The sequence below is a fragment of the Rana temporaria genome, chromosome 13 (genome assembly GCF_905171775.1).
Source record: "Rana temporaria chromosome 13, aRanTem1.1, whole genome shotgun sequence".
NCBI lineage: Eukaryota > Metazoa > Chordata > Amphibia > Anura > Ranidae > Rana > Rana temporaria.
In genome coordinates this window covers 45969659-45997164 of record NC_053501.1, presented here as the reverse complement: position 1 = coordinate 45997164, position 27506 = coordinate 45969659, and the positions used below count along the sequence as shown (strand labels likewise).

The 27506-nt window shown below is 44.6% G+C and overlaps 1 protein-coding gene across 3 annotated transcripts in view; it reads right to left on the bottom strand.

The window, feature by feature from the left end:
• Positions 1-7620: 7620 nt before the first annotated feature.
• LOC120920222 (carbohydrate sulfotransferase 9-like) overlaps positions 7621-27506 on the bottom strand; it is a 36809-nt gene continuing 16923 nt past the window's right edge. For 2 of the 3 annotated variants that reach the window (XM_040332178.1, XM_040332177.1), the window contains exons 2-3: positions 22977-23123; positions 7621-9809 (exon numbers count right to left, since the gene is read on the bottom strand). In XM_040332178.1, coding sequence (XP_040188112.1) covers positions 8974-9809; positions 22977-23079 — 939 coding nt within the window. In that variant the 5' untranslated portion in view covers positions 23080-23123 and the 3' untranslated portion in view covers positions 7621-8973. Of the gene's footprint in view, positions 9810-22908; positions 23124-27506 lie in introns of those variants that run through there. The other variant, XM_040332179.1, reaches the window with a different exon arrangement.

Here is a 27506-nt window from a genome sequence, read left to right as displayed (position 1 = left end):
GCATTTTGATGAGTGCCATGATAGAGACCCACGGAAAATGATCTTTTATGGTATTGACAGGATATCTAGCCATTGGCGGGGCACAGATATGACCAAGAAGGTTTCCCAGAATGAGACCCAGTGGCTGCATCGACTGCGGACGATGCGCCCATTGGGTTTAAACATTGAGTTAGACCTAAATTGTTTTTTAACCAATGAATAGAGTTTTTTTGGTTTTATAGATTTTATTGACAGCAAATCGCATAATAAATTTTTAAACGACTTAATAAAATATACCCTCTGGTTAGGTTTTATAATTTTATATTTTTAAGTTCAGATCTTCGTTGATTGGACTAGATTGACACAATTTTTTCATTATGGACACTTTATATCAGTTATGGGTCATATGTATTGTTATAGATATACTACCAATTGCATCCAGCTGCTATTATTATGGGTGCAAAGTTTTCACTCTTTTGGCTGTCAACAATAGGTTCAACGGATATTTTATATTATTATGTATTATTGTGTCATTCATGTATTCCATATTCTTTGTTTGCGCTGGAATTTTTAGAAATGTCTTTATTAGTTAATTTTTTAATACTTAGACTGCTGGTTCAAATGCATTGATCTTCTGTATTGTTCAGCTTGCTTGATCCGGGACTGAGTGTTGCCGCCCCTCATATCCCCTCCCACTTTAGTTGATTGATAGGTGTTTAAGACAGACCCAGAGCGTGACGCTGTACGCTTCCTGACGGCGTGACAACTTCACGAAACGTACGTCGAGGCTTACAGGTCACATAGTTACATAGTTAGTCAGGTTGAAAAAAGACACAAGTCCATCCAGTTCAACCACAAAAAACAAAATAAAAAAACACAGTAAAATCCTATACACCCAACTCCATACCCACAGTTGATCCAGAGGAAGGCAAAAAACCCCAGCGGAGCATGATCCAATTTGCTACAGCAGGGGAAAAAATTCCTTCCTGATCCCCCGAGAGGCAATCGGATTTACCCTGGATCAACTATACCTACAAATCTTAGTACTCAGTTATATTCTGTACATTTAGGAAAGAATCCAGACCTTTCTTAAAGCAATCTACTGAGCTGGCCAGAACCACCTCTGGAGGGAGTCTGTTCCACATTTTCACAGCTCTTACTGTGAAAAAACCTTTCCGTATTTGGAGGTGAAATCTCTTTTCCTCTAGACGTAAAGAGTGCCCCCTTGTCCTCAGTGATGACCGTAAAGTGAATAACTCAACACCAAGTTCACTGTATGGACCTCTTATATATTTGTACATGTTGATCATATCCCCCCTTATTCTCCTCTTCTCAAGAGTGAATAAATTTAGTTCCTCTAATCTTTCCTCATAGCTGAGCTCCTCCATGCCTCTTATCAGTTTGGTTGCTCTTCTCTGCACTTTCTCCAGTTCTCCTATATCCTTTTTGAGAACTGGTGCCCAAAACTGAACTGCATATTCCAGATGAGGTCTTACTAATGATTTGTACAGGGGCAAAATTATATCTCTGTCTCTGGAGTCCATACCTCTCTTAATACAAGAAAGGACTTTGCTCGCTTTGGAAACCGCAGCTTGGCATTGCATGCCATTATTGAGCTTATGATCAACTAAAACCCCCAGATCCTTCTCCACTACAGACCCCCCAGTTGTACTCCCCCTAGTATGTATGATGCATGCATATTCTTAGACCCCAAGTGCATAACTTTACATTTATCTACATTAAACCTCATCTGCCACTTAGTCGCCCAATCAGACAGAGCATTGAGGTCGGCTTGTAAATTGGAGACATCCTGTAAGGACATTATTCCACTGCATAGCTTGGTGTCATCTGCAAAGACAGAAATGTTACTTTTGATCTCAGACCCAATATCATTTATAAATATATTGAAAAGTAAGGGTCCCAGCACTGAACCTTGGGGTACACCACTCATAACATTGGACCATTCAGAGTAAGAATCATTAACCACGACTCTCTGAATTCTGTCTTTCAGCCAGTTCTCTATCCATTTACAAACTGATTTATCCAATCCTGTAGACCTTACCTTACACATGAGCCGTGTGTGCGGAACTGTATCGAACGCTTTTGCAAAATCCAAATATATCACGTCCACAGCCACGGCTCTGTCCAGGGTTTTACTTACCTCTTCATAAAAGGAAATCAGGTTTGTCTGACAACTTCTGTCTTTCATGAATCCATGTTGTCTGCTGCTTAAATAGTTTTTTTCCAGCAAGAACTCATCCATGTGGTCTTTTATTAAACGTTCCAGTATCTTCCCAACTATAGAAGTTAAACTAACAGGTCTATAGTTACTTGGTAAAGACTTTGTTCCCTTTTTAAATATGGGCACCACATTGGCCCTGCGCCAATCCAGTGGTACTATTCCTGTCTTTAATGAGTCCCTAAATATTAGATACAGTGGCTTTGAAATGACAGAGCTCAACTCACCTAGACCCACGCACTTCCTGGTCCCTCTGGCTCTCTCCATACAGAGGGTTGGAACGCACGCCATCGCGGCTCTGCAGGCTCCATTGCCGGCATTGGGATTACATCTCCTCTCCCCATATTACCACACGTCTTCAACCTCAGTGCCGGGGCTAGGCACCCCTTCAAGTAAGAGGCTATTTGGCGTTTGTTCTTCTGTTTTATCCAAATAAAACGTTATTATTCTATGGCGAATTTCTTTTTCTTGTTTTAATACTTCATGTGGCGTGGAGTGTGGCGGTATCAAGACTGCGAGATCATAGCCTGGAAAACTATCTATAATCTGCTTATGTGACCCCTTTTTAACTAAAGTGGTCCATTGTTTGCGGTAAGGTGCCATCCATGAGCACTTTTGGTGGTCTGTCTTTATCTTGGTGAAGGTGGAATATCTTCTATCTACTACATTGAGGATCCACTATTATTATATATATATGGACTTTCTTCCTGGCACAATTTTCACTTATTTCCTAAAGGATTTGTTGTGCACTATTAACAATTGATTTTTTAATCATTGTATATAATTAGTTATGCATGGTCACTATTAATCATAATCAATTGTTCATTTTCATTTATATTCACTCATTTATACCTAGGTTATCCCCTTCCCTTTTTTGTTTGCATATCCACTATTTTAGTGTTATGAACACTTATGAGCTAGCGCCTCTTAACTTCCATTTCATCTTAGATCCAACGGCGTACTAAGGAGTACGCCTGTCGGATCTAACACAGATGCCATCGTATCTTGTTTTGTGGATACCAAAACAAAGATACGACGTGCAAAATTTGAAATTACGTGGCATATCAAGAGGAAGGGGAAAGGGAAGGGGTTGTGAAAGGGCTGGAAAAGGGGGGGATGGATAGGTGAGAGAGGGGAAAAGAAAGGGGGCAAAAGACAGGAGTGAAAATGGTAGGGTAGGTAAGGGGAAGGGAAGGGGGGTTAAGGGGGAAGGGGGGTTAAGGGGGAGGGAGGGGTGGGGGGGTGTTAAAGGGGAAACGAAAAGGAAAGTGAGGGGACCTGAAGGGGAGGGGAAGGGAAGGAGGTGGAAAAAAATGTCACCATCACATCACCCCTCTCTGGCTCTACACCATTGCTCCCCCTCACTCACATACCTGATCCCAGGCATGTCTTCCATTCCCTTTTTCACTCACTTAATATGTTTTATGTTTACCTTTTATATATTTGGTTTCCCCTGGTCACCCCCTTGTATCACTCCCATATGCCTCACCAATAGTACACATCACTCTTCCTTACCCACCCTTACTTGTCCCTTTTCTTTGGTTATCTATATCAATTGTCTTAATAATTACCGACATCCTCTTTTTACCATTTGGACAGTTAGTCCATCCATGGCACGTCCCCCCTTGTCCGCCGCGGGGGACCCCTCATTTGTACCTTCAGTGTTCCGGGTCAATTAGGGGCTTTAGGTAAGCAGCTTTGATCAAATTTTCCCCTCATTATACACTGGTTCTTGTTTTTATGTATGAGCCTTGTTTGTTCAGATGTGTGTTATCATAGAGGTGTTGGGGCATTATGCAATGGTGTTATGCCGAGTGAATGGAAGGCCATCCCTTTTAGTTCTGTTTTCTGATTGTGGAGTATCATTTGTGATTTTGTTGTATTTATCTCTTCCCTAAATTGAGTGTTTTCTTGTTGTAGCTGTTGCATTATAGATCAACAAGGGCCGGATTCAGAAACAAGATACGACGGCGTATCTCCTGATACGCCGTCGTATCTCTGAGTCTGGACGGTCGTATCTATGCGCCTGATTCAGAGAATCAGTTACGCATAGATATCCCTAAGATCCGACTGGTATAAGTGTCTTACACCGTCATATCTTAGGCTGCATATTCACGCTGGACGCTAGGTGGCGCTTCCGTATAGTTACGCGAGGAATATGCAAATTAGGTATTTACGCCGATTCAGAAACGAACGACCGCCCGGCGCTTTTTTTTACGTCGTTTGCGTTAGGCTTTTTCCGTCGTAAAGTTACCCCTGCTATATGAGGGGTATGTGCGGCGTATCCTATGTTAAGTATGGCCATCGTTCCCGCGTCGAATTTTGAAAATGTTACGTCGTTTGCGTAAGCCGTTCGCAAATAGGGCTTTGCGTAATTACGTTCACGTCAATACCAATGAGGCTTTGCAGCGTAATTTCGAGCATGCGCACTGGGATTTTTTTTACGAACGGTGCATGCGCCGTTCACAAAAAACGTCAAATACACGGGGTCAAGTCAAATTTAAATAAAACACGCCCACAACATCCCCATTTGAATTAGGTGGGCTTACGCCGCCACACATACGTTACGCCGCCGTAACTAAGGGCACAAGTTGTTTCTGAATACAGAACTTGCGCCCAAAGTTACAGCGGCTTAACGTATCTAAGATACGTTACACGGGGCGGACAGATAGACCATTCTATCTGAATCCGGCCCACAATTTCTAATAGGACAGACTTGTGTTCAGACTTGAGTGTGTTCAGCTCTTCTCTCAGCCGGTCATTTACATTGTCACCTAGATGTCTGTTGAATCTGTTCTTTGAACTGTACAAAATCCCTCTCTAGGTGAGATAAGCAATCTCTGAACATGTTGGGTGAGGGAACATCATGCATGTCTATGGACAATTTGCAATTTGTTAGTTTTTAAATCCTTATAAACCTTGGCCTGATCTTTCATTTGGGGGAAGGCATGCTTAACCACTTGACATCCGCCCGCCGAATGCTCTATTGTTCTGACAGGACGTCATATGACGTCCTGTCTTTTAAAGCCTCTAGGGCGCGCGCGCGCACCCGTCGCGTCACTGGGAACACAGTGCACGTGCCCGGCGGCCGCGATGGCCGCCGGGCACCCGCGATTGCCCAGTAACTGTGCAGGGACGTGGAGCTCCGTGTGTAAACACAGAGCTCCACATCCTGTCAGGGAGAGAGGAGACCGATCTGTGTCTCTTGTACATAGGGACACAGATCGGTCACCTCCCCCAGTCACCCCCCTCCCCCCACAGTTAGAACACACCCAGGATACACATTTAACCCCTTCCCCGCCCCCTAGTGGTTAACCCCTTCCCTGCCACTCACATTTATACAGTAATCAATGCATATTTATAGCACTGTTCACTGTATAAATGTGAATGGTCCCAAAAATGTCAAAAGTGTCCAATGTGTCCGCTATATTGTCGCAGTCCCGGAAAAAAAAACGCAAATCCCCACCATTACTAGTAAAAAAAAATTTTTTAAAAAAATCATTATGTCCCCTATTTTGTAGGCAATATAACTTTTGCACAAACCAGGTTATTTCGATTTTTTTTTTTTTTACCAAAAATATGTAGAATACGTATCGGCCTAAACTGAGAAAAAATATATATATTTTTAAAAAAAATTGGATATTTATTATAGCAAAAAGTAAAGAATATTGTGTTTTCTATCAAAATTTACGCTCTTTTTTTGTTTATAGCCCAAAAAATAAAAACCGCACAGGCGATCAACTACCACCAAAAGAAAGCTCTATTTGTGGGGAAAAAAAGGACATCAATTTTGTTTGGGAGCCACCTCCTCACGACCGCGCAATTGTCAGTTAAAGCGACGCAGTGCCGGAAGCTAAAATCTCGTCTGGGCAGGAAGGGGGTATATGTGCACAGTAGGCAAGTGGTTAAACTGCTCTAATTGTTCCACTATGCCTTGTGCTATGATGGTGCCATTGTGGTATATGTTCAGGGTGAGTACAGCACAATTATCTTCCTCCTCCCTGACCTTGATCTGTCTGTTCATGCAGATACCTCCCTTTGTAATATTCTTGTAATATTTACAGAAAGCTGTATGCCAGGCTTCAGTATTCCCAATATATAATAACAAATGGGTTTTCTTTCTGTCATGTTCAGTACTGGTGAAGTCAGCAAACAGAGTCTCTGGATTGTGCCTAAAGCGGAGTTCCACATAAAAATGAAACTTCCGCTTAATCCACTCCTTGCCCCCTTACATGCCACATTTGACATGTAATTTTTTTGGGGGGGGGAGTGGGGGCTTCAGGAGGAGTGGGACTTCCGCCGAGGGGCTGGTAAGGCGAATAGCTTAATCGCCTTATTGCAGCCCCTCCCTGTAGGCGAGCGCCTGTCCAATCGGACGGCGCCACGCTGCTCGCGGTGCCTCTTTCTCTCTGGGGTGATGTGGAGCTCTCTCTCTCTTTTTCTCTCTCTGGTGTGATGTGGAGCTGTCTCTCTGGGGTGATGTGGAGCGCGCTCTCTCTCTCCCTCTCTCTGTGTGGGGTGATGTGGAGCTCTCTCTCCCTCTCTCTCATGATGTGGATCTCTCTCTCTCTGGGGCGATGTGGAGCTCTCTCTCTGGGGTGATGTGGAGCTCTCTCTCTGTGGGGTGATGTGGAGCTCTCTCTCTCTTGTGATGTGAAGCCTCTCTCTCTCTCTCTCTCTCTCTCTCTGGGGTGATGTGGAGCTCTCTCTCTGGTGTGATGTGGAGCTCTCTCTCTTTGGGGTGATGTGGAGCTCTCTCTCTCTCTGTGGTGATGTGAAGCTCTCTCTCTGGTTTGATGTGAAGCTGTCTCTCTCTCTCTGGGGTGATGTGGAGCTCTCTTACCCTCTCCCTCTCTCTCTCTGGGGCGATGTGGAGCACTCTCGGGCTGTCAGTGATTTTCATTCTAGTATTTTACTAACAGCAGCGGGGTGGGGGGGGGGCTAGAGACAGAAACACAGACTCCCGGACTTACAGGCAGGGAAGGGGAGGGGTAGAGGACAGAGGAACACAGAGGAAAGCTGCGGATGATGAAGGAATGTTAACTGACCACGGTGTCAGGGCTCAGCAGCCATGGTAAACCGTGGTCAGTTTCCGGGGGGGGGCAGCTTCCAGAGGGGCAGGTAAGACTGCAGGTCAGACAGCACAAGCACTGTGTCTGTGTTTTTGTCGTCCCCCCCCCCGCTGCTGTTAGTAAAATATCTTAGTGCATAGATACACAGAGCACGTGTCGGCCACATCCCCTCTTCTCACTGGCTGCGATTAACAGCAGTGGGAGCCAACGGAGAGAGTTTCTGCTCTCCTGCATATTGCTGGATCAAGATCGAGCTCAAGTCAATATGATACAAAAAGGGCATACAAGTACCAGCGCCTTTGTCATGTAAAGAAATAAAGTATTGTTTGCTTAAATAAGTACAACATATCTTTATTAGTATTAATCCAAATCACACAAATAACAACAATACCCCTCTATCACCAATAAAAATAGACAAACTTGTCTTGAGCATTACAGAAAGCAATTATGAAGGGAATTTGACTTTAAGAAAAGCACTTATTGTGCCTTTTCTTTGAGTACTCAACAATTTTTCTAGGGTAATAATTAATGTACTAGTTTGTGTATGTTAGGCATCAGTTTTCTAAATATGTGACTAACTGCATTCTGTATTGAATTAATTTGGGACACAGCATCTTAATGTAAAATATGTAGTAATTTTACTTGCTGGGTTGCAACCAGTGGTGGCCCGTCCATTAGGGGCACACGGGCACCACTCCCCGCCCAATAATGCGTCCAGCCCCCAATCTACATTTGGGGTGCCAGATGCATGGATTCCAATTGGAGGGGTGTTTCAAAAAAATGTGATTAGAGCCAGAGGCACGGGGTGCAGAGCTTTGTGCTCCGAGCCTGCCCAATTTTGTGACAATAGCGAATGAATATTCGCTTTTTTCACACCGAATCTCCTCCCCACCAATCAGGAAGCAGGTCCTGAGACCCATTTCCCAATTGGCCAAAAGGACAAGCAATCCTATTGAACCACAATTAGGAGAGAGGAGGAGGGAGGAGACGTGGAGGCAGCCCGGAGGGAAGTGATGTCTGAGGGTAAGTGCGGGACTCATCGACCAACCGGGGGTGCTGGTGACCTGACCCGAATGACCCACGGGGGGGGGAATGCTCACTGTGGGTGTATTGTTTGCCATCCCCCGAAATATACCAGCCGCAACTGGTTGCAACTCTAGTTCTTACACAGCTTGGGTTTAATGTACTACTCCTCACACATCTTTGCGTGAATGCCACTCAGTCCAAGAGGAAGGTTCACCCACCGCAGAAGAAGAGAAAGGACCTGTGGCATCATTGGATCAGCCAGACAACCTTCCACTTTTATCTGTCCTATAAAACAAAATAACCAGCCTTCACTTGGATTGTGCTGTGAATGGAATCTAGCCATTTGCTGCATACATTTACAGTAAACATCCTTATTTTAACACTGAGTTTAGAGATGGTAGATGGCTCTGATTGTTTGTTGCATTGAGTTATTGCAGCTATTTGTGTAATTGTACACATATGGCTAATGAAGTGGGTAGGGCTTGAAATATTAGCCTTTATTAACTAAAGTGATCATGTGAACCTAAGCCTGATGAGGCTTGGTCAACAAACCTACATTAATGATGTACAGTAGATACTCCACCAATCTGCTCCAAAAATAGTTGTGTCACACAACAATGTCACACACATTGATATATAAAACTTCCTTTACCCATTTTATTTTATCTTGAATGTTTTAGGCTTAAAAAACGTGTAGTGATCATACTCAAACATGAAAAGGTCAACACTGTAAACATTAAGAAGTTGTCTAAAAAGGTCGGGTGGTAGCATTTTCAGGTACTGTGTAGTAATTTCTTCATTAGTACGGCTGTCATTTGAGTGATGTTTCATGCTTGGGTATTTAAGATTCTTTGGTGCATTGATAGTCTTCAAAACAAAATCTGCATCCCGAGTTAAGGTTTCATACTTGCCAATAATGTCATAGGAGATCTTGCAGGGATCACAAAGCTGATACGTTGGCCTCCAATGAGTGTCTCTATAGTCTGGATTTTCTACAGTAATAAAAGTGACAAATTCTCTAAAAGTAATTTTGCCTTTGTGTTTGGTTTTAAGTCTTTTTCTGATAGAATTAGCCATGTTTTCACTGTAGTAGACATCATCATCGTGAAGAAATTTGTCTCTATATGCCGACACTACCCTCTCCAAGGGATCCCTGGTAAACATTACTTTGGTATAATTGGAGAGTAACTCTTCCTGCTTGGATAAGGAATATGAGCTTAATTTTGTCAGCAAAGGTGATGAATGAACATTATAATGTTCAAGCTCATTTATTGTATGCCCCAATGAATCATTAAGAAGAAGAATGATTCTTTTCCAATTGGAACAGCCTACCTTTGGCACCTCACAATAGATAAATTTATGGCTGTGTTCTACGTACAACTGTGCAGCAACTTTTTCATTCAGTGGAAGGGAGACATTGTGATTTTTCAGTCCACAACTAAAGTTCACCATAGAATTTCTGTGTTTGTAAACCACTGCATGTTGTAGGGTGTCTGCAACAGTAAAACATAAAAAGAAATACAGAATTATTAGACATTACTGTCACACTTAGTTTAGATTTATGGTGGAACCAAACTAAAACAAACATTTTTATAAAATTTATGCAAGAGATTTTTTTTCCTTAGTTAGGCCCAGAGACCTCCAACTTTTTTTCAACCTCCGCTTTTATTACAGGGTTGATTTGTTATGCTATACAGCTAGGAATACTATTTGTGCCTGAGCAGTACCCTGAAAATTAAGGCCCGGATTCTCGTACGAGTTACGCCGGCGTATCTCCAGATACGCCGTCGCAACTCTGAGTCCAAGCCGTTGTATCTTTGCGCCTGATTCTTAGAATCAGTTACGCATAGATTTGTATTAGATCCGACCTGCGTAAGTCTCTTACGCCATCGAATCTTAACTGCATATTTACGCTGGCCGCTAGGGGCGTGTACGCTGATTTACGCCTAGAAATATGTAAATCAGCTAGATATGCAAATTCACGAACGTACGCCCGGCCGACGCAGTACAGATATGCCGTTTACGTTAGGCTTTTCCCGGCGTAAAGTTACCCCTGCTATATGAGGCGTACATGAGGCGTACCAATGTTAGGTATGGACGCCGTTCCCACATCAAATTTTACGTCGTTTGCGTAAGTCATTCGCGAATAGTGCTGGGCGTCATTTACGTCGAAAGCATTGGCTTCTTGCGGGTTAATTTGGAGCATGCGCACTGGGATACTTTCACGGACGGGGTCACATAAAATTTACATAACACACGCCCACATCTATCACATTTGAATTAGGCGGGCTTACGCTGGCCTATTTACGCTACGCCGCCGCAACGTTCGTTTGAGAATACGGCACTTGCCTGTAAAAGTTGCGGAGGCGTAACGTAAATAGGATACGTTACGCCTGCACAAAGATACGAGATTCTACGTGAATCCGGGCCTAAATGTTTTGTCTCAAATTGCTCCTAAAAATAGCAGTGCATTCCCTGTGCCTTGAACTTCATAACCATATAGTTGCAGTGTGAGATCATCTAAGGCACTGCTGCCTCTGACTGATTGTCTTTTTAGGTTTGAAGTGAGATTCGGTGGTTACTAATTTGCTTCTTGCTGTTATTGCTGGAGAGGAAGCTGTACCTGCTGACCTATGGTGCACAGTCCTCCCTGCTTCTGCTTTATTCATACCGTGGACCTCCTGCTGCTTCTTAAAAATTATCTCATATCTCCAGGTATCAGGGAGGCAGGAATAAGACATGGAATGCTAGTAATAGGGGAAAATATAAATTTCACTGGATAATTAGTACCACACACTTAACTAAGGCTTGCCAGTTTTTAAACGCTTCGCTGGATAATTTTATAGGTCAAATGGTAGCCCCAACTAAAAATAATACTGTGCTAGATCTGGTGGCTTCTAATAAAATTAATTTCAGATATGCATGTTAGGGAAAACGTAGGCATTAATGACCATAGTGTAATTACATTTGAGTTACAGGAAAAAGATATACCAACTAGAACTCTAAACTTCAAAAAAGCCAACTTCAATAAGTTGTGCTCCTTGTTAAGTGAAACTAATTGGGACCAAATGTTATTACCAAAGAACACAGAAAAAGTGCACGTTTTTCAAGGGTTTGTTGAACAATAGCATTCGCAATGCCACTGAATAACAAAAATATGAGAACAAAGTTAAACGTATCTTAGGCAGTTGTTTCGACAAGATTCTAAGCATGCGCACTGGGATGCGGCCACGGGACGGCGCATGCGCCGTTCGTTTTAAGTACTTCTATGACGCTTGGCCCATCATTTGCATGGGGTCACGCCTCATTAGCATGACTCACGCCCACTTCCACCTACGATGGCTTACGTCGAGGGAACCCAGTGCAGTTTGGGAGGCAAGTGCTTTGAGAATTCGGTGCTTGCCTCTCTGCACTATGTCGGCGTATCGTATATTAGATACGCTACCCCGGCATAAATATGCGCCAATGTATGTGAATCCGGGCCATAGTAAAAACAAAGAAAACAAAGAAAAGAAAACAAATTTACATGACAAAAATAATCACACAATATACAGTATGTAGTACACTTAAAATACTATATACTCCAAAAGAGACAGAAAGATTAATATATTTTAAAGTATGTTAAAATAGATCTAATAATGAATATGTTTATACTACTGTAGGTTTATAATTTGGGACTATTGGGAGCGGGATTAGGGTTAGGGATTTGGGACTATTGGGAGCGAGGTTAGGGTTAGGGATTTTGGACTAGTGGAAGCGGGATTAGGGTTAGGGTTAAGGATTTCGGACAATTAGGAGCGAGATTAGGGTTAGGGTTAAGGTTAGGGAATTGGGACTATTGGCAGCAGGATTAGGGTTAGGGATTTGGGACTATTGGGAGCGGGATTAGGGTTAGGGATTTGGGACTATTGGGAGCGGGATTAGGGTTAGGTTTAGTGAATTGGGACAATTGGGAGCAAGATTAGGGTTAGTGATTTGGGACTATTGGGAGCGGGATTAGGGTTAGGTTTAGCAAATTGGGACAATTGGGAGCGAGATTAGGGTTAGGGTTAGGGATTTGGGACTATTGGGAGTGGTATTAGGGTTAGGGATTTGGGACTATTGGGAGCGGGATTAGGGTTAGGTTTAGTGAATTGGGACAATTGGGAGCGAGATTAGGGTTAGGGGTTTGGGACTATAGGGAGCGGGATTAGGGTTAGGTTTAGTAAATTGGGACAATTGGGAGCGAGATTAGGATTAGGGTTAGGGATTTGGGACTATTGGGAGTGGGATAAGAGTTAGGGATTTGGGACTATTGGGAGCGGGATTAGGGTTAGGTTTAGTGAATTGGGACAATTGGGAGCGAGATTAGGGTTAGGGATTTGGGACTATTGGGAGCGGGATTAGGGTTAGGTTTAGTGAATTGGGATAATTGGGAGTGAGATTAGGGTTAGAGATTTGGGACTATTGGGAGTGGGATTATGGTTAGGTTTAGTGAATTGGGACAATTGGGAGCAAGATTAGGGTTAGGGTTAGGGATTTGGGACTATTGGGAGCAGGATTAGGGTTAGGGTTAGGGATTTGGGACTATTGGGAGCGGGATTAGGGTTAGGGATTTGAGACTATTAGGAGCGAGGTTAGGATTAGGGATTTGGCACTATTGGGAGCGGGATTAGGGTTAGGGATTTGGGACTATTGGGAGTGGGATTAGGGTTAGGTTTAGTGAATTGGGACAATTGGGAGCGAGATTAGGGTTAGGGTTAGGGATTTGGGACTATTGGGAGTGGGATTAGGGCTAGGGATTTGAGACTATAAGGAGCAAGGTTAGGGTTAGGGATTTGGGACTATTGGGAGCGGGATTAGGGTTAGGGTTAGGCATTTGGGACTATTGGGAGCGGGATTAGGGTTAGGTTTAGTGAATTGGGACAATTGGGAGCGAGATTAGGGTTAGTGATTTGGGAGTATTGGGAGTGGGATTAGGGTTAGGTTTAGTGAATTGGGACAATTGGGAGCGAGATTAGGGTTAGGGTTAGGGATTTGGGACTATTGGGAGCGGGATTAGGGTTAGGGATTTGGGACTATTGGGAGCAGGATTAGGGTTAGGTTTAGTGAATTGGGACAATTGGGAGCGAGATTAGGGTTAGGGTTAGGGATTTGGGACTATTGGGAGCGGGATTAGGGTTAGGGATTTGGGACTATTGGGAGCGGGATTAGGGTTAGGGTTAGGGATTTGGGACTATTGGGAGCAGGATTAGGGTTAGGGATTTGGGAGTACTGGTCACGGGATTAGGGTTAGGTTTAGTGAATTGGGACAATTGGGAGCGAGATTAGGGTTAGGGATTTGGGACTATTGGGAGCGGGATTAGGGTTAGGTTTAGTGAATTGGGACAATTGGGAGGGAGATTAGGGTTAGGGTTAGGGATTTGGGACTATTGTGAGCAGGATTAGGGTTAGGGTTAGGGATTTTGGACTATTGGGAGCGGGATTAGGGTTAGGGATTCGAGACTATTGGGAGCGGGATTAGGATATAGATACTTATGTTGCAATGTTCATCCGAGTGTAATTTCTGAACTTGTCTGGGTGCACTCTCAAGTCCTCATATAGCAACGCAAATTGTCCACTTGAGGTGTGTGCTTGGAGGATGGGATGAACCCAATAGCGATGTTTCTGCCTCTGTTGGTGGATATTCTTCCAATAGAGTAGCACAAACAACAAAAAAAGCTCCATAAACTCCATCTTCTTTCTGTACCTTCTTCTCACCTCCACGAGATACCAGGAAGTAAACGGGAAGTGATGTAGAGAAGTGGGGTTGTCCTTTGACGCCCATGCTTCAATAACGCTTGTAAAACGCTGTCAAAACGCCCGCAGCATCGCGGTAATTTTACCGCGAATGCGGTAAAAAAGCGGCGTTTTACTGCTATTTTAACACTCCGCTATAGGTATAAGACAAAGATGAAGATAGAAGAATACCTGTTTCTAGATCATTTAACAACTGGTTTCAAGCCTTTTGTATTTTTTCGGGAATGTTATGTGAAAAATTTCGGAGTTCGGATCTGAGCAGAGCTGAGAGCAAGGGGGAAACGAAAAAGAGATCTCGCAGCGTTGACGGCAGACATTTTTGGAGCCAGAAGCAGCTTCCGATGCCAAAAACAGTCCTGATTTCCTGGGACAAAAGCAAAATCCCAGGATTTTAATTGGGACAGCTTCCAATCGGGATGAGGGTCCCAAAATTAGGATTGTCCCGGGAAAATCGGGACTTTTGCACGAGTCCTGCTCAGTCCTTTTTGCGAGTGAATACATTTTTTTTCATCTTTTCTTCCTAGGATGCCACATAAACAGGCAGTTTCAAGTCTCCCCTGGGAGCTCGAGTCTCTCAGTGGAGACTTCTAGAATCTCACGTGGCTTGGTAGGGCAAGACGGGTGACCTCTGCCAAGCTGTGCACCTTTTTTAAAAGAACCGGCTGATTCCAGAACCCCAAAAAGGGCTTTAAAAGGGGACTCAGTCGTTACAGAAGACAGAGCTGTAGTGCTCTAGGAGCTTGTTTTCACTGGGCAAACAGCGTCTTCTGAGGCCAGAACATGAGCCTAATGCAACGGCTGATCGAGCGGGCAGGCGAAGATGGCGGCGAGGAGTGGATCGGGAGGTGTCTGAACCTATCTCAGGCTTTGGGTCAAGAGGCTCCGGTGGGAGCTACATCAGCCGAAGAATCCATCTTGGAGTCCGTGCCGCCTCCGGAAGATGAAGAAGAGGAAAAGCCGCAGGAGGAGTTCCAGAGTCATTGGCGGGGAGGCAGCGTCACCTCCGGCCCTAGGAGTGGGTGGGCAAAGAGGACACTCTCCTTTACCACCTCGGTCAACTCTGGCTATAAGCGCTGTGCGGTCCTCTCCACCCAGGCGCAGAACGATTGGAGGCAGGGCAAGGGGCACAGCCATAGAAGGAGCCACGTCTCATCAGCCATTTTTAAATCAGCCTGAAGAAGGATCACCACAGCAACTGTTGACGCCGACAGAGGCTGGAGCAGGGTCAGCGGCAGCCTCTGGGATAACTACAGCTCCTGTTGCTCTAGTGGGCAGTGGGACTAGTAGCTCCATCCAGGTTCTCAGGATCACCTTTGGGTCCTATTCCACAACCATAGGGTACTGGTGAGTCAGCTTCTCTTCCTATACTATCTAACTGAGCTATTGGCAACGTTAGTGAAAGATATGCATTCAGCTAACAGCCAGGCACAGGGTCTGTCTGCAAGTAGATGTTTCAGTTGCTGAGGTCTGGGCGCCATCTAGTGGGATTTTTGCTAATGGCGCTCAGTTTTTTTTTATAATTTTGACACAGCGGTTTCTAATGCTTTTCAGCTAGCCAGGTCTCAAAATATACCAGAAACATGTTGAAGGAATCAATTCCATGTGAACTCTCTCCTCTACGTAATAATTAATCTTCAACAATTAAAAAAAAAATTTTTGGTGCTGTGAGTTTATAGATATAAGACAAAGATGAAGATAGAAGAAGACCTGTTTCTAGATCATTTAACAACTGGTTTCAAGCCTTTTGTATTTTTTTTCGGGAATGTTATGTGAAAAATTTTCAGCATTTGGATATTATACTTGAGGTATTAAATTTTGGTGGTACTGCTTGGTATAACTACAACCAGGGCTGTCTTACTGAGCGGGCACCCCTGGGCACAGCACGGGGGCCCCACTTCACCTGGGGCCCCAGCAGAGCTGGACATCAGAACTGGACAAATGGCACTAGCCGGGGCCCCGGGGGAGTGTCAGTTGGTGCGCTGAATGATTAGTGTATTGCGGATGTTTTTCCGAGAGCGGAGGAGGGTGTTTCTGGTGCTGTGGAGAGCCTTAGTTAGCTGGAAGATACCAGCTAACTAAGGCTCTCCACAGCACCAGAAAGTTCAGAAACACGCTCGCGGAACATCCGTAGCACACCCGGGAATGGCCTGGAAACCCATAGCTCCTCCTCTCCTCCTTTCCAGGCTGCCTGCTGAGCCGCTCCATCCTCACTGCTCAATGTGCAGTGACACGTGTTCGGGAGGTGTGGATGTCCTAGAAGCATACCTCCCAACATTTAAAAAGTTCACTGCGGGACAGTTGTTGAGCGGGGGGGGGTTGAAGTTGTTGAGCGGGGGGGAATCAAAGTTGTTGAGCGGGGGGATCAAAGAAAGTTGTTGAGCGGGGGGATCGAGGTTGTTGGGCGGGGGGGGGGCGAAGTGGATGCCTCTCACCTTTGCACAGCATGTCTCCTCCCTCACTAGTCATCTCATCGACGCGCCGCATGACATTCAGCAACGCCCGCCGCCTCCAATATTACGGCTGCCGTTCAGCTCCGCCCACCTCCTCCTATAGGCTGCCATTCAGCTCCGCCCGCCTCCTCCTATAGGCTGCCATTCAGCTCCACCCTCCTACTCCAGCAGAACTGCCCATTCAGCTCCGCCCGCCTCCTCCTACAGTACTGAGCAGGGGGGGAGCTCGGATACTCACAGTGCGGGGATAATCCCGCAGAATCCGTGCTTGTTGGGAGGTATGCTAGAAGGGATCCCCCACGCTGCTCCGTCCCCTTCTCCCGCCCCTCTCTCCCTGCTTGTCTTTGAAGGGGATGAGGGGGCGGGAAGATTGAAGAGTCAAAGACTACAAGACTAAGAGAAGTCACTGACTAAGCGCCCCCAGGGACCATTCAAGTAAGTGAGCACTGTAACCAGACCCCCCCTCCTTCTTCTCTCCCCCCCTCCCTTCTCTCCCCCTTCTCTCCCCCACCTCCCCCTTCTCTTCCTTCTCCCTCGCCTTCCCTCTCTCCCCCACCTCCCCCTTCTCTCCCCCCTTGCTTCTCCCCCTTCCTCTCCCCTCTTCCTTCTCCCTCACCTTCCTTCTCTCCCCTTCTTCCCCCATTCCTTCCCCCCCGTTCCTTCCCCCCTCTCCCTCCCCTTCCTTCTCCCTCGCCTTCCTTCTCTCCCCCACCTCTCCCCTTCTCTCCCCCTCACCTTCCTTCTCCCCCTCATTCTCTCCCCCCTTTCTTACCCCCTCCCCTTCCTTCTTCCCCTTTCCCCCCCCTTCCTTCTCTCCCCTCTTCCTTCTCCATTGCCTTCCTTCTCTCCCCCACCTCCCCCTCTTCCTTCTCTCCCCTCCTTCTCCCCTTCCCTTCCTTCTCCCCCTTCTTCTCCCCTTCCTTCTCCTCTCTTCCTTCTCCCTCGCCTTCCCTCTCTCCCCCACCCCTTCCTTCTCCCCCTCCCCTTCCTTCTCCCTCGCCTTCTTTTTCTCCCCCACCCCCCCTTCTCTCCCCCTCCTTCCTCTCCCCTCTTCCTTCTCCCTCACCTTCCTTCTCTCCCCTTCTTCCCCCTTCCTCCCCCCGTTCCTTCCCCCTCTCCCTCCCCTTCCTGCTCTCCCCTCTCCCTCGCCTTCCTTCTCTCCCCCACCTCTCCCCTTCTCTCCCCCTCACCTTCCTTCTCCCCCTCATTCTCTCCCCCCTTTCTTTCCCCCTCCCCTTCCTTCTTCCCCTTTCCCCCCCTTCCTTCTCTCCCCTCTTCCTTCTCCCTTGCCTTCCTTCTCTCCCCCACCTCCCCCTCTTCCTTCTCTCCCCTCCTTCTCCCCCTCCCCTTCCTTCTCCCCCTTCCTTCTCCCTCGCCTTCCCTCTCTCCCCCACCTCCTTCTCTCCCCCTTCCTTCTCCCCCTCCCCTTCCTTCTCCCTCGCCTTCTTTTTCTCCCCCACCCCCCCTTCTCTCCCCCTCCTTCTCCCTCCTTATTTCTCTCCCCTCATCTTTCTCCCTCACCTTTCTTCTCTCCCTCATCTTCCCCCCTTCCGGGGGTGCGCATCGGCTCAATATCCTGGGGACTTCATATGACGTCCACTCAGGATATTGAAACCACTTTGCCGACGTCTTTTTGCATAAGGCAAGTGGTTAACATATGCTGGGGAGTTTCTTATGATCGCTGACTGTGTTACCATCAACCCAGAAGTGGTTTCTATTGGCCATGTGACCTGTTGCAGGTGGATTTAAGGAGGTGAGAGGCTGTAATATCTGTGGTGGAGGGAGTCTTTGCACCGTATGCAGTGTCTGCTTGCCGTGTCACCTGAGGTTCCAAGTTGTGATCTTCTCCTCTAATTCTTGATGCATGAAGCGTTATCCAGTAGTTATTTAATTTGATTTATGCGCTGCACTATTTTTGTTATTTCATCATTGTAAAGGTTTGTTTTTGAATGACCTTAGTGTTAGCTTGCTATATTATTAGGGGGTGTGTTTTATATTTTCTGAAATATTTTATTTTCAATATTAGGATTAAGTTCACCTGCTGGTGGCACTATCCTGCTCTGGGCTGTTTGCTGCAGTTCCAGTATCCACCAGCAGGTGTCTCCCAGGAGCCAGCAGGCTGGTGTAATCAGGCTAATTAATGTTCAGCTGCCTGGGGGCTACTTAAGGCTTCTCCTCCCTTCCCCTGGCGCGTCATGATTTTGGTCCCTGCCTTGCTGCTTATCCTGATCTTGTCTGTACCCCTGTGCCTTGCTCCTGCCTCCCTCTGTTCTGTACCCAGCTGTGATCCCCCTTCCTTGCAACCCTTGTCCCTAGCTTGGTCTGTGTATATGTATGTGTGTGTGTATGTGTGTGTATATGTGTGTGTGTGTGTATATATATATATATATATATATATATATATATATATATATATACATACACATAATTTAGTTGTTCAGGTTTGACAGCTCTTGTTAGTGGGGTTTTTGGTTCTGTTTGGGGTAGTTCACATATACTGTGTTCTGTGTTTGATGTGTTCATTCATTGTTAGCTTTTTCTCACTGTAAATAAATATCACTTTAATATATATATATATATATATATATATATATATATATATATATATGTATGTGTATATATATATATATATATATATATATATATATATATATATTTATGTGTGTGTATGTATGTGTGTGTGTATATATATATGTGTATATATATATATATATATCCTTTGTTTGGTCTCAGTTCCCTTGTGTAGCTACGTACCCTGCTCTGCCGTCTGATATTTCTTAAATATCTAAGGGGCAGGATCACCCTGGTCGATGATGTCACAAGAAGGTGGGGCCACCCCTTTGCTTTTTAACAACTGTCAGATGGCAGAGCAGGCAGTCTGCCGGAGCCCTCAAGACCAGAGTTTTTTATTTTCCCAGGTACATGTACGTCAGTGTGGCAGGCTTCGTGATTGATGATGGATCTACAGGGGACATTTAAAAAAAAATATTTATAAAAGGACTTTTCAAAAACTCTTTTTTTTTTAACAACCAGGATTGTTTGTTATTGAACATATACAGTAAGTGGTACAACAAAACAGATATCAGGGCAGAAATACATAGCACATCGAAATCAAGACTTATCAGACCAGGCAATGTTTTTCCAATCTTCTATTTTCCAATTTTGGTGAGGCTGTGCAAATTGTAGCCTCAGTTTCCTGTACTTGGCTTACAGGAGTGGCACCCAGTGTGGTCTTCTGCTGCTATTGCCCATCTGCTTCAAGGTTCGATGTGTTGTGCGTTCAGAGATGGTATTCTGCATACCTTAATTGTAACAAGTGGTTATTTGAGTTACAGTTGCCTTTCTGTAGCCAAATCTCCTCTGACCTCAACATGGCATATTTGTCAACACAACCGCCGCTCACTGGATATTTTCTCTCTTCTGGACCATTCTCTGTAAACCCCAGAGATGGTTGTGCATGAAAATACCAGTAGCACAGTAGTTTGTGAAATACTCAGACCAGCTCATCTGACACCAACAACCATTCCACGTTCAAAGTCACTTAAATTCCTTTTCCACCCCATTCTGATGATTGGTAGTCTTCACCACACCTAGATGCCTAAATGCATTGAGTTGTTGCCATGTGATTGGCTAATTAGTAATCAATTAAACAGGTGTACCTAATAAAGTGTCCGGTAAATGTATATTAAAGTGGAGCTCTACCCAATAGGAGAAGCTTCACTTGTCTGCCTCCCTCCTCTCTGCTGCCATATTTGGCGCCTTTTTGGGGGGGGGGGATCTGGTTTTGAAGGCGCAACAAACTGAGACAGAAGTTCAGCCCCCTCCAGCCTTCTGGGACACTTCACAGGTCCTAGAAGAAGAAAAAAATATAAGAGAATAGAGTTCCCTCAAAGAAGACCAAATCAGACCACTGTGGATGGTACAATGAACTTTAATTATAGAAAAAACACACAGCAATAATTAATCAAAAAGAAAAGTGGCAGATGGATAGAGTGGTTTCACAATTAAAAAAGGAGACAACGTTGTCTAATTGATTTAAAAACAGTGGAATCGCAGCTGCGCATATCACATTTATAACCCAATCAAGCAATCAACATATTCAAACATAGTTGGTTTGGAGCACAGGGCAAATATTTGCCCCTTTAGGCCAAGAGAGTGGAATTAGCTGGAGAGTAGAACATAATTTATGATCCGATTATTCCTCTTAGCATAGATTCAGATAGGCTATATGTGCTTTTTTCCAGATATGTATGTTGTTGAACATGGATATAGCTGGGTAGATGCGTGTCACATGTGTAATAGGAGCTAATCTCTGCATCAATTGCATCAACTAGATAGCTTGGTGCGGTGTAGCTATACACATGAATCAGCTTAAATGATGGCACATATACAAGGATGTATGTGTGGGGGAGACTATTTAAAGGATCAGACTATATGCATCCATAACCATAACACAATCAGTGGGCAGGTGTATATACTCTCACTTTCTATAATTAAAGTTCATTGTACTATCCACAGTGGTCTGATTTGGTCTTCTTTGAGAGAACTTTATTCTCTTATTTTTTTGTTATAGGTCCTTGGCCATCAGAACTGCATTAGCATAGTCTTCTATGTGGATAGATGCATTGAACTATATGTAGATTTATTCATACTACCTCTATGTAAGGTATTTCGGTTGATCCAGGCACCAATCCATATTTTTTGTACAGAACCTAGAAGACTGCGGACCATTCACAAAGTGCAGTGAGCTTTGCGCATGTGCATTAGGAAACTGGCTGTGAAGCTGCCATCCTTAGTCAAGATGGTGGCGCCAACACCTGATAGACGATTGAAGAATCGTCTCGGATGAGGACACCGCTGGATGCCTGGACAGGTAAGTGCCCTAATATTAAAAGTCAGCAGCTATAGTAATCGAATACTATAGCTGCTGACTTTAAAAAACAATTGGGGGGGGGGGGGGGAGCCTGACTACACAGGGTATCGCGAGTATATCAGACCTGTACGTGGGTGACACACTGCAGTCGGCTGACCAACTCATGACACAATACCACCTACACAATAACGCACGGTTCAACTGTTTGAGAATCACACACTATCTACAAACATTGCCACCACCATCTATTACTCTTCCGAGCACAGTCTGGAAGTTTTACTCTACAGCCAAAACAGATACCAAAGGCATATCGTTCTTCTATAATATGTTTCAAGACAAATTAGTGTTCTCCAAAACAGCAGCAATGACAAAATGGGAGGTGGACCTAGATACCACTTTCTCGACAGAGCAATGGACACATGCCTTTAAGGCTATTCACAAAGCCTCTCATTGTGTTAAACACTGGGAATTGACAATGAAAATAGCTAACAGGTGGCATTACACCCCACTAAGAATAGCCACATTCTTCCCGGGAGCGTCACCCAGCTGCTGGAGAGCGTGTGGACACACAGGTAATCTCCTACACATGCTGTGGCACTGTCCTACTATAAAAGGCCTTTGGAACCAAGTCTTCCGACTCATTTCGACTTTGACGGGGGTGATATCATCACCTGATCCGGCTTTAGCCCTCCTTCACATAGATATCGACAGATACCCATGCAACATGAGACCAGTTGTCACCCACATACTGTTAGAAACGCGTACCATGATTCTACGACATTGGAAATCCAATAAGGCTATAAACGTGTCGGACATAGTTGCAGGGACCCATAGGAATTACACATTTGAAAGACTTATAGCTATCAACAATATGAAGTGCAAACAGTTTGATGCCTGTTGGTCCATATGGCCCAAATGTTTATGAGGATTCTAAAAAGTTCTGTTACATTATTTTGATTTTTGATTCGTGACTACTGTTCTCTTCTGTTTTCTGTCACGTAAGCACCATGGAAGATGTGTATGTCATTTCTCCCTATTTTCCTTGTTATCCCTGGAAAAATATTCAATAAAAAATATTGAAACAAAAAAACAATTGGGGGGAAGCCTGAAGCTCCTCTAATGTTGAACAGTTAGGACAGTCACTTAAATGCTTTTGAACTATTGTATTATCTTCTCATAGATACAACAATCATATGTAGCTGACAAAATACTTTGCATTGATATAAATTTACTTCAGAAATTCCTGTGTCACTTGTAAGGTTAAATGTTATTTTTTCTGTTTTCTTGTACTCAAACTTATTACTTGTACTCAAACGTATCAGCATTCTGTTTAACTGATAGGTGGAAACTGAATTTATACCAATGTCAATTTCCACTATGCTTTTCCTATTGTGTAACAATAATTAAATGACACCTTTTAAATGGAAACTACAAATACTGTATATGGTGAGAACATTTTTATATTGCGATTCAATAAAAGAATTAACATACCAAAATAGTCAAAGCTGCAAATACTTTCTTCTCAAGTTTCCTTTCTTCTTACATCCAGAAACACTTACCATAAAAGCCACGGCGATCAATCAATTTGATACGTAGAACAAATACACACAAAGCAGCGAATATGACAACAAGGAGGAATGTCTTGGAAAGCAACATTTTCATTTTGCAGCTATCAACAGTAAAGGACAATCTTCAATGTTGAAAATCTGAAATAAAAATATATATTTCTAATTATCAGGTAGCCATAGACAGGTCTATTATTTAAAATTCAATTAAATTCTCGGCAAGTAAGTTACATTCCCTAAAATTTATATTGTCCAATGTTTTTTTGCATATATTATTTTACGTGTATGTTTTATTTATAATGGGACAGTTAGGACTAAAAACATTTTTGTGCAGTAAATATGAAAATAGATTTTTTTTTTCCACACAGCTTTGTTTTGGTGGTATTTGATCACCACTGGGTTTTTTATTTGTTATTCTGTTATAGAAAATCCCCTGTGGAACTGTGTAAAAAAGCTTGTAAATTCCTAAAATTCACAGCACCACATATTGCAAAATGTGTATGTCTGCAATTCAATTGTGCCACATACCTTCTTCAAGTGCTGGGTGCATCTGTAACCCCCTGGAGCTCTCTTTCCCTCTTCGAGCACTGCAGAGAGAGGGGGGCCCAAGATCCCCCGCTGACAGCATGCAGAAGAGCAGAGCAGCGTAAGATCAGCTGAGAAGAGCGGGAGGTCAGCGCTATACCGAAGGTATTTGGCACAACTAGATCATATAAAACACACACACAGTCTACACTATATAACACTGTAGTATAACACTAGTATTTCACCAGCACTTTAAACTAGGTCTTACTTTTGGGGTAGGGCTTATATTGCAGGTTTTTCTTGAAAATCGGGGAAGTTCTTATTTGCGGGGTAGGTCTTATTTTCGGGGAAACACGGTATATTTTTTTTAAAGCAAAGGCCCTACAGAATAAAATGGTGGGTGTTGCAAAAACAAATTCACACAGTATTTGCGCAGCGATTTTTTGGAAAAAACACACTTTTTTTTCATTTTAATGCACTAAAACACACTTTCCTGGCCTATTCTCACATCAGCACACAATGGGTCAATGCCTTCTCCGGAAGCCCCACATGACCACCTGTATCTAGAATAAAAGGCAGCCCCTCCCCCACTGACATGTTCTTTTTTTTAGTCTGCTCCAGGCCACCTGTGGATTGCAGTGGTAAGTACTTTGTTTGCTGCAAGGCTATCCCCACTACCGCAGCGCACAGCCCGCCCCTCCATGTTCAGACTCTCATGGAATTGGAAGACCCAGAATGTTGGATGGTAAAGCCTCTTTGGTACTGGGTATGCCTTGTGCTGGGTTGCGCGTGAAGTTGCTTAAATAGCACAAATATTTTACAGGTGTGATATTAGTAAGCTCTGCAATATCACCATTGGGAGTTTCCTGTTTCTCTCTCTTAAGGGGCGCTTGCAGAAGCCTCCTGTGCATTTGTCTTCGAGCTTTGGAGTCCCACCCTTGCCTCCCTCACTTCCCATGCCTCCTGGTACAGAGTCGGTCTGTGAAGATGAACCCATGCACTTGGGCTTCACGCGTCTCTCTGCGGATGAGAGAGCCCTAAGGAGGAGGGAGAGATTGTACCTTTATTGTGGCCAGGCTGGTCACTTTTTAAAGTCTTGTCCTACCCGTCCAGGAAACACCTGAACCTTGAGGTCCTGTCACAGACAGACCTTAAGTGGCGTTGTTTCGTCTCCAGTTTCCCAGAAGGATAAGCCCCTGGTTCAATCCACACCAAAATACTTGGGTCGTAAATATCCCCAAGTCTTTACGTCTTCCACCACAACAAAAAAAAGGGGGGTGTTAATTGCATTCCACCACTCCACACCATTTACCCTTAAGAAAGAACTTAAAGCGGGGGTTCATCCTAAAAACAAATTTCTAACATTATAGCCAGCATACTAAGGACATTTACTGTATGCAGGTCTTTTTTTTTTTTTTTCGTACATACCTTTATATTCTGATTTTGTCCAGGGCTTCCGGGTTCTAATGACTGCGGGACTGGGCGTTCCTATCCCTGCCTCAGGCTTCTGATGACTGCGGGACTGGGCGTTCCTATCCTTGGGTTAGATGATTGACGGCTTGTGAAACTGTTCCCCTGTCGCACAACGCGCGTCACCAGATTTCCGGAAATAGCCGAGCTGCGAGTCGGCACTATACGGCGCATGCGCAGTCAGCTCTACAAGGCGGGTGCAGGCGCCGTATAGTGCCGACTCGCAGCTCGGCTCTTTCCGGAAATCTGGTGACGCGCGTTGTGCGACAGGGGAACTGTTTCACAAGCCGTCAATCATGTAATCCAAGGATGGGAATGCCCAGTCCCGCAGTCATCAGAACCCGGAAGCCCTGGACAAAAGGACAATATAACGGTATGTACGGATAAAAAAAAAATGACCTGCATACAGTAAATGTCCTTAGTATGCTTAGTATGCTGGATGTAATGTTAAAAAATGTTTTTGGGTGAACCCCCGCTTTAAAGACCCTGAGGGCAGATACATAATATTAATAGGAACATTATTGGATAACGATGTTACAGTTGTATCATATTACGCCCCAAACAATAATCCAATATCATTTCTATCCCATTTATTTTCAGTAATTGATACATACAAACAAGGTACTCTAATAATTGGCGGCGACTCAAATAAAATACTATACCCATTTCTTGACAAATCCCCAATTCCCACTACCAGCTCTAAACCCTCATTTCAATGACTCCTACAACAATACTCACTTCTTGACACCTGGCTGGAACACAACCCAAAAAAACGACCATTCACTCACTATTCCCACCCACACAATTTTCACGAATTGACCACGTTTTTGTTACTGTCACCACTTCAGCACTTACAATAGACACACATATTATACCATGTGCATGGTCAGATCATAACGCTGTAATGACCACTTTCGCATCTCTAGTTTCACGATCGAACCATCGTACATGGTGTATTAATGATGGTATGCTAGCAAACTCCTCATTTTGCCAGGATATGATGAAGCCATATAAGATTATACTATAAATAACAATTCCACAAATTACACCCCAAAACACATTCTGCTATTCCTCCCGAGTATGGCGATACCACGTGTAAGACTTTTACACAGCGTGGCCACATACAGAGGTCCAACATTAGGGCCGCTTATAGAAATCACGGGGCTGCGTACAGCCTACCTGACGGGGCCCACGTGCACAAATTTCCAAAAAAAATCCCACTCCTGGAACAACCCCCTCTAAATTACCCCCCCTGCCCCCCCAATCTCTCCTCCCAGCACATATCCCCCCATTCTTCCTCCTCACACATATCGCCCTCCCCAAATCCCCATTACATTTGCCAATGCCAACACAGCCAGGTGTGCTGTATTTTGTTCTCCCCTACTGTCAGAAGAGCGCTGGTCTTTATAGTACATGAGACCGGATCGCTCTTACTGTAGATTGCATTGCACTGTACACACACAGCGCCCCCATCTCCTCCAAAGGCTGCTCAGCGCTCACCTCCCACCAGCAACAAATGTGGATAGGGGGCAGTGTGTGTACAGTGCCACGCGATCTACAGTAAGAGCGATCCGGTCTCATGTACTGTAAAGACCAGCGCTCTTCTGACAGGAGGGGAGAACAAAACACAGCACACCTCCCGCTGGCACTTCTCTCGCCGCTCCAGGCTCCAGGCTGCCATCTCCTCATTCCAGCTGTGAGTGGGGGCAGGGGAAGCAGCGGCCAGCCGCGGGGGGGGGCATAACAACCCACTCCGGCATCCCCTGAAAGCAGCGGGAGCGAGATGGAGAGAAACCAGCTTTGAGTTGCTGGGTGTGAGATTCTGTCATTCCTTATTCTCTGCTCCACCGATCCTCCTGCTGTCCGGGCCCCCATGTGTGCCTGGGCCCCCTACAGGAGGGCTGGTGGTCCCCCCTATAAGTGGCCCTGCCCAACATGCAGGGAGCACCTTCAGGCGTTCTGGAGCACCCAGGCCAATTCTGACATTTCTCTCCTACATGTAAAAATCATCATTTGCTAGAAAATTACATAGAACCCCAAAACATTATATATGCTTTTTTAGCAAAGACCCTGGAAAATACAATGGCGGCCATTTCAACTTTTTATCTCGCACGGTATTTGCGCAGCAATTTTTCGAACGCGTTTTTAAAAAAAAACAGTTTTGTGCTTAAAAAAAAAAAATACAGTAAAGTTAGCCCAATGTTTTTGCATAATATGAAAGATGAAGCTACGCCGAGTAAAAAGATACCCAACATGTCACTCTTCAAAATTGCACACGCTCGTGGAATGACTCCAAACTTCGCTACTTAAAAATCCCCATAGGCGACGCTTTCATTATTTTTATTGGTTATATGTTTTTAGTTACAGAGGAGGTCTAGGGCCAAAATGATTGCTCTCGCTCTAACGTTTGCAGCGATACCTCACATGTGTAGCTTGAACACCGTTTTCATATGTCGGAAGGAATTACGTATGCGTTCGCTTCTGCATGCGAGCACACGGGGACAGGGGCGCTTTAAAAAAACAAATACA